General features: G+C 32.8%; 1 protein-coding gene across 1 annotated transcript in view; it reads left to right on the top strand.

The window, feature by feature from the left end:
• LOC108737552 (myosin-9) overlaps window positions 1-8,715 on the top strand; it is a 39,815-nt gene that overhangs the window by 17,819 nt on the left and 13,281 nt on the right. The window contains exons 5-9 of the mRNA XM_025975591.1: window positions 919-1,030; window positions 1,412-1,561; window positions 1,621-1,847; window positions 1,902-2,118; window positions 5,569-5,785. Of these exons, the coding sequence (XP_025831376.1) occupies window positions 919-1,030; window positions 1,412-1,561; window positions 1,621-1,847; window positions 1,902-2,118; window positions 5,569-5,785 (923 nt within the window). The remainder of the gene's footprint in view (window positions 1-918; window positions 1,031-1,411; window positions 1,562-1,620; window positions 1,848-1,901; window positions 2,119-5,568; window positions 5,786-8,715) is intronic.

Raw genomic sequence — 8,715 nt, forward strand, 5'->3', positions numbered from 1 at the left:
TCTTCCATAGCCAAACCCAATAGTTTTGCGAACGTAGTAACGAAAATTTTCGTAGGTATTATTTAAGTTGTGAGAGGGGCTTCGCTCGTCTACGGGATGAAGGGGCTTGATATGGGAGTGGAAGGGAGAAGAAAAAAACAAAACAAAATTATTTATTGCTGCTTACTCTCTCGTACTCATTGAAGGGTATGGAGTGACTCAAACTAACCTCATGTAGCGGCTCCTGAGAAGTTAAAGTTTGCCCGGCTCTGATCTAGATACATAGATTACTATTAATGTCACAGTGTGTTTATAAATGCTTATTTATTTGTCCATATATCAACTAACTACGGTCCAGAGATCTATACTTCTACGGAAGTCTTCACTTTTCTGGCGGATTTTCGAAATACTTTTGTTACGCGGTCATATGTGTGTTATTTATGAATAATGTATAACCGGTCTTGCTTTCGGCACCTCTTGTAAAAATGTTGCCTGCTATTGATTATATTGTACATAAGTAGCTTGCGGGGCTTAACAGCGTAGACTATAAATTTATTGATTTCATCACGTTCATATCTGTATGAAACAACATATATATATATTACAAAAATGGTGTTTATCATTTTTTAAACCTTTTAAATAACGCAACCTAGATAACCTAGCTCATATTATAATTTGACATTTGAGGGGATGATTGTGGAGGTATAAAAAACGATTGTCACCAAGTTAGTTGATATAACCAATCGAAGAAAAATATTCAACAAAGTAAAAGAACCCTTAAAGCTCTTTTCGAAATTTGTGTCCTTCGTCAATCTATATTAATTTTAATTCAATAATCCTTTGAACTTTATATACAGAATTAACCCTTAAAACTTTTGACATGATAATAATAATTTTATGCGAACGCGCACGCCTGTATTAACAAACTCTAATTTTTAGGGATTTCAAGAATATAAATTATGATAATAAAGTCCCGCCCGAAATTCTAAAATTTATTAACAAACAAGAAGAATATATCTACCATCTCGAAAAAGAAACAAGATACTGTAAGGTAATACATTGTCTTCTAGAATTGTAGACTAAAACAACTCCAGTATTGGTGCAGGTAGGGTAAAGGAGTGGGGAGGGTGAAGGTGATCTTGCGACAGACTAAAAAAATATTTATAGGTGTGGACAGAGAAGGAGAAGTGGAGGGTTGGAGGTGAATAATCTAATAACGTAACCAGACCTAACCTAATCCTAAATTATTTCAGCCTAACCTAATTTAACCCAAAATAGTAAACATTTTTTTGAAAATTTTCGAAATCGGCAAAAGTAAAGAATTATGGTTCTGGGTAATAATCACTTCAAAAACTTTTTGCTATGTTAGGTTAGATTAGGTACTCTTCGTATAGAAAATGATTTAATCTCATTTTGTCACATATGTTAACAGGACGAATTGGCCGAATTGGTACGAAAAGTAAAAAGGTCAATCCCAGAAAACAATAACTATATCGAGAAGTATACCACTTACGACACAAAATTTACTTTCTCGAATCCAGACGAAACTGAAACAGAAATTGAAAATGAACCATCAAAAAGAGTTGAGTTATACCATATTTTTTTTAATTTCACCTCTTAATTATACTTCAATCTAAACAGCTTGCATCTAAAACTTTTACTAGTCCGAAAAAAACTGTGATTCTTGAAGGTCCTAGTATAGTTTTTGAATCACGGATTTCTGAGCTAGAGGCACAGCTTATGCAAGCAAAAATTGAATTACAAAAAGCAATTGAAGAGAATGAAACGCTCAAGTATAAAAATAGCACTGGTGACGTAGTGGGAAGCGACAATGAAACGTTGAAAAAACAATTGGAATCACTTCAAAGGTAAAACGCTTTTAAAAGCTGATGATCAAATGAGTAATAACAGTATTATTGAAGGGAAAAGATAATTCTGCAAGAATCTGTTACAAAATTGCAACTTGCTCTTTCTCATTTGAAAGATAAAGAGTTTGATACCACAGATCAAATGAAACGTAGTCTTAATGCAGCCGAACATGCGCACTACGAAAAAAATGCAGCAGAACAAGAAATAAGAAGACTCAGGGATGAATTAGATCGTCAACATTCGAAACTCCGCGAAACCATATCAGAACAGGTAGGAATATTATTCACGTGCTTAAGTTAAGACAATACTTCAGTTAAAAAACACTTTATTAAAAACCTCAAGTCATAAATATATATATCAAAGAAATTTTTAACAAGAAATTATTTCCCATCCTTCATTTTACAAAGTGCTTATTGGTTAGAGCATTGGTACGTAACACCAGGAACTCGCGTTAGATCCCCAGCAAGTGTTTATCTGTAGTGAGTGAGAAATTAAATTAATTGGACATTAAAACATTAAAAAACCAGAAAATGTGAAACATCAAAGTTGATAGAAATTATAAAGAATATTAATGTTTAAAAATTATTTTATTCATCTACCAATATAAAGAAAAATCCCATATCTTCTAAGAAGTAAACATAAGAGGAAAGTACTTTATATCTCCTTACAATGATAGCAATGCAAAATGCGTATAATTTTTAAGTAGTTTTAAGGTTTTGTTTTGTATGAAATCGTGCTTCACTTCACTTCCTCCCAGCTTATTCACAAAAGTTGAATGTAATAGTGTTGAAAAGGCTAGGAGGTCGTTGTCCAAGAAGCTCGGGCACACAATTTAGCAAGATTTATTGAACACAAGACAAAAAAAACGATTTGACTGGAATTAGTAATACAAAGTAAACAACAACTGTTATTGGTGGCAACGATAGTGGAGATACCTTACTAGAGAGCGGTTCGATTTGAAAATAGAAATAAAATATTGGTTTAACAAATATAAATATATATGTTACCAGCCAAACCCGATTTTAGGACAAACTAGTTTTTTCTAGGCCAAACCAATTCAACCTCTAGGCGATAAGATAAACCGGTACAGACTAGACTAAACTGGTTCGTCCTATGATCGATAGGAGAAATTAGTTTAACCTAGGCTGAATTAGTTGAGCCTAATATGAATAAGTACACTTCACGATAAACTGGTTTGACCTAGTCTATAAATAGGGAATAATAAAACACCAGAACAAATAAAATCATGATACATTTATTAAATAAATCAAAATCAATTTCACTTATTTTTGCATGGTGTACTCTGATGGCATTTGGAATTGGAAAGAACCATTTTTTTCTTGCAGTTGCACCTGCTTGCCAAGCAGTTCTTTACGTAGCTGGACCTTACAGAACCTTGCCCTGATCCAACTGAATGTTTTGTGGTTGCACTCGTCAGAGATATTTCAATATCTTGTTTAACATCGCCTACCTCTAAAAATTTCTCTGCAAAAAAAGTCAAAAGTAATAACTATATATCAGAAAAATATGGTTATATTGACGTTAAATGTCATTGACGTGTGCTTTAATCTGTAACAATCCCATTAGTAAAAAACCAGTACCTGCAATATAATTTTTGCAATACGCCATGTTTGGTGCCAATTTTGTGAAGGCCGTCATCATTTCCCTGAAGAATAACTTCAACGGTGTTTCTAAGGTAACTTTTGCCTTTGTCTGCATCTGGAATTGGTATAGTAACATTGCCTCCAATATTGGCACGTGGATAGGATTTATCCGAAGCAGTTTTCATTTTTTAGCTTGATTTCCAGATTTTCTAACGCCGCTTTTCTAGCATTTTCAATATTCTGTGTGTCAATTTCCTAAATGCTACCATCACCATCGTTACTCTGACTACAATTCGAATCCTCTTTGATAACTTTTCTAAGGTCGTCCTCATCCTAAATTCATTTATCATTTCTTGCGGCAACGATGAAGTCGAAAACCCTACTCTAGGCTCAATTCCAAATAAGGCCTTGTAAGACGATTGTTTTATTCCTAAGTGAAAGGCGCGGTTTTTCATGAACTGGACATATCTTAATCCCTTCGATTATTTCAGTGAATCGTTGTCTTTCAACCAAGAACTTATCATGTTCTCTATATCTTGGTTGGCGCGTTCAACGGAACCCTAGCTTTGACTGTGTCTTGGGTTTCCATGTACAATTTTAAGTTCTCACCAAAGAGAAGCGAGCTCGCTAATCACATTATTGACAAATTGTCTATCATTGTCAGTTCGGAGAAAGTACGGCGCTCCTAGAATTAATTCAGGTAGTAGGCCACTTCTGTCGCTCTCTTAGATGTTAACGCACACAGAAGAACAAATTTTGTTAAATGGTCTTGGCAAACCATAATAAATTTAAAGTGTTCATCTGGCTGTGTCTGAAAATCTATCAAAACTACTTGACATCTGCTATTTCAGCTCATCAGTTTGTAGGTAGTATTTTATATATATTCCCTTCCGTCCGTGCTATCAGTTTTTTCACATCTCCAATTGTTAGCACACCAAATCGCTTCAATCGTATTTGTTGTAATGATGTCCTTTTTTCCATTACGCCTTGGTGTACGGTATACAATACCGTATGTGAATGCATTCTAGTCGCTTTCTCAACGCTCTACTTCGAAAACGGTTAACTTTACAGAAAAATGAAAGAGACATTTTTTGTAGATAATTTCACGACAAATAATTTTTATGATGACCTCTATTGACTTCCGAGTAATAGGTCGCGAGATATTTGCGAGAAACTGATCTTCGTGACCTTTTGACTTCATTATAACGCCGTAATAAAGGTGTATACAAAAATTCAGCTCACTTGGAATTTTTCCGCAGATAAAACTTAAGTGACTGGAGTAATTATAGATTCTCTATTTTCCAAAAATATTATAAAAACGATGTCATTATAATTGGTTTTCTGTATTAATTATTGCTAGAAAAATATTACAATGTGCATAATCTACTTCTACAACTTCAATTCCCAATTTTCCCTTTTCGTTCAATTTAGACTGCGTGTACTGTATCTTATTAGACGTCACAAGTCACTGGCATAACGCCTGATGGATCGGACGTCTAAAGCCCTATGGCATTAGGGTTCATCAAAGATATTTATTAATAACTCTAGTATGCATAAAACTTGGGGAAATTAGTTTTAACATTTTCAGGATATGGGATTCATCTAAAAAATTATCTGGGGTCCCGTGTTCGCAAATATACCACTGTCGTAAATGCAACTTTTAGCACATGTCATTTTGCTGATTTTATAATTTGTTTATACATATTATTATAATAGAATAAAATAATTCGAAGTGGTCTGTATTCTGTCGAAACTGCCAGATGCGGATCGCGATTACGATCTTTTTGGATCTCATCAGCGCATCGCAGACAGCTCCGACAAAACACAAACCAATGATTAATAATAAAATATTTATTTTCTTAACTTTATGAGCAAAAACTTAAAAAAAATATATTAAAGACAATTTTATCACTATTCTTTCATTGTGCTATTATTTAATTCATCATATGCACCCAAAAGAACTTCGTTCTTACCGAGTGTCCCACGACACCTCTAGTCCTTTTTTTGAGAACAAGTTTCTTAAAATCTCTATCGTAGGTCAAATCAATAGTTCAGTTTTGAATTTTTTGATAAAATTAAATAAGTTTCCGCTCCCTTAGATGAGAAATATTTTCAGACTCGTCGTATTGCTGAGGAACGCAACACGATAGAACGTCGATACTCTCAACAAATTGAACAGCTAACTGCAGAATTAGCCGTTCAATGGGAAAATGCAAATAAAGTACAACTCGAACTGGACAAACAGAGACGTGAAAGCGCAGATTTACGCAGGGAAATAGCACAAAAGAATGGCTACATAGACGACCTAAGAAAAGACATGCACAGTAAAATAGGTAGGAACCATATATTTAATCATAACAAAATTGAATGAAAAAAGTTAATTCAACTCGTTTGAATAAGTTTACCATGTCCATACTTCATTCTATGCACTATTAGTTAGCGAAAATAGCTCTTAAACAGAAAGATTTGTACAACAAAAATGAACACAATAATTAAATTATTCTGATGTAAACGGAGAATGAATTAGTAGGAGTAGAATTTTTGGTTCTTTCCACTTTGCGTACAAATTGTATGCATTTTCTGTTGTGAGAATATGAAGAGTAGAAAAATTAACGAATTATAGTTGAATTTAGGTAAGTACCTATCCATGTATTTTCGGCTTCAATACTGTTCGAATGAAGTATTTTTCTTGTTTAATGTCCGTAATTGTCATACCGATAACAACTGAATGAAGTGTAGTTATTCATTTAAGTAGTTATATTTAATTAACAAAAGTTGAGTTGCAACAACAACATATTTTCTTGAATGAAATAAATGAACGCTTAAATTGTTTTTTACAAAACTGAAACGTCGTTGGAAATTCTGACACTTATTTTTAATTAATATTGGACTTGATTTATGACATTAGTTATTTCTTATAAAACAAAATTGTCTTTGATTAATTACTTCTTGGGTAAAATTTAATAAATTAATAAAAGTTCTTTTAATCAGACAGATTTTTAAATTGAACTTTATTTACTTGCACTAAGACATCATCCTCGGACCAGCTTCAAATTTTTGCACTTATAAAACTTTTACATGGATAACTAAATTTGGAAATTCTGTATTTTAATCCTATGTATTGCTAAAAATGAAAACGAAGGGGGGGTCAGATAGGCCTTTTCTATCTCACTACCCGCTCGCATTTAGCGTCTTCCTTTCTAACTTAAAGCGAAAGGGATAATAATGTACCATTAGTGCTGTATATTATGTATGTAAGTTGAATGACTGCACAGAAAAGTAAATTATTGAATAGTTACAATCCTCGCCTAGTAAGCGTATAAGTAAGATAACACAAATTAACTCATGTTAAGAAAAACTTTGTAATATTCTTTCAAACGTAGGACTTAAATAGTACATTTGTTGGTAAATATCAACAGACTGGTTGAACACATAATAGATATATTGATATTATGTATATTTTGATAACTAACTAATAAATGAATTTGAATAATTCCTTTTTGGAATTCTAATGATATAAACTAAAAGATTTACCAATTTCAAATTACCGTAACTTAATTTTTTTTTTAATTTTTAAAACCATAATTTTTAGAAAAAACAAAAAACCCAATTATCGAAATTTTTAAATACTTATACTACGCTGTGATCAATTCGGATAGTAAAATATTATAAAATATGGTAAAATAAAAATAATAATAAAATATAAGCATAAAGAGATAGTTTTGGATAGATATAAGAAAACACAACAGTGTAATATTACAATGATTTATTATTAATTAAACTTTAAAACATTTCATTATCATCATCATCATCATCATAAGGTCGTCAGTCCTGAGACTGATTGGACACGCACCTCCACTCTTTCCTATCCTGAGCATTTCCCTAAAACTAGAACAACGCACATCCTTAACTATTTGCGAACAGTAATCTAATCTAGGTCTACCTCTATCCCTCCTAACTTCCGTTTCTGCCTCTTATGTGTCTCTAACTAAATCTTCATGCCTGAGAAGATGTCCTACTAACCTATCTCGCCTATTTCTGATTGACTTCCATAGAGTTCTCCCTAATTTTTCGTCTCCTATCTTTATATTCGCTCTTTCCCTACTTTTTCTTCCCTTGCATACCAGTATCTTAGTTTTATTTATTTTCTTACAGTACTGTTTTGTCATTACCGCTACCATTTTAGTTAAAACTATACCTTAACCTTTTCTAACTTTTTATTTCCTTTATCTAATTGCCTATGTCCTATGATATATTTGTCCAAAAAGTGGAATAATTTCTTTTATCCTGCTTTCATTATATTGTTGATAAACTGTTCTATCTAAATCAACCTCGTATAAATGCAAATGGGTGAATTTGAACTACTACTGTCAACTGTAGTAATTTGATTTTAAAAAGTCAGCAATATTCTTTTAAAAAGTAGTTCGCGAATTCTTTACCTGAATCTGAACAACTTTTCAGGGATGGTTATGATAATACAGGTTATACAAATTTTGCTTGTAGGCAACTCTCATATCCGGTTATTATTATGTTGATAAGTTCTTTCATTTTAGGCCAATAAAATTGTTTTTTCAGATGTTTGCATGTCTCATCGATTATGATTTAATCGATGGTGTAAAAGTGAATAAAGATGCACTAATTTTTCCCTTAACAAAACAAATTTTATTTCAAAAAAAAAGGTTATAAAGATGAATCTGCGTGTGGCTCGGGATATAATTAGGGGAAGTCCGGGAGAGTTGAACCACTTTTAATATAAAATATCATAATTACTTGTTTATTGGGTTTAGAGAATCGATTATACACTTATGCGTTGCCTTACTTTAGTAGGTACATTTATGCTTAATTGTATTGCTAATAAATGCGCAGGTAAAATTTTATTGGCATTTTACTAAAAAATGAGAGATGAGTCAAGTCTCCCCACCAGCAGGGACACTTGAACCGGGGTATGGGGAGAGTTGACCATATTATTTTTGTATGAAGATTGGAAAAACTTTGGCGGTTGTTGTAGAACAAACAGAATAGCTCAAAACCCCAACGCCAAAACACGACACTGTAGTTGTCCGAAGCACTTTTCGGTAACAAAGTTACCTTCTTCAGGGACTGAAGTAAACTAAACCTAAATGAGAACTAATCCTAATTTATACTGATAGTTGTTAAGGTTCAGTGAACATGACCCGAAGCCAACAAGGTAGATGTTCAATGGACCTTAACATCATCATCATAAACGTAATTAAACTAAACTAAATAGCGGAGATCCAGGGAT

The sequence above is a fragment of the Agrilus planipennis genome, unplaced genomic scaffold (assembly GCF_000699045.2).
Source record: "Agrilus planipennis isolate EAB-ADULT unplaced genomic scaffold, Apla_2.0 scaffold139, whole genome shotgun sequence".
In the NCBI taxonomy this organism is placed as follows: Eukaryota; Metazoa; Arthropoda; class Insecta; order Coleoptera; family Buprestidae; genus Agrilus; species Agrilus planipennis.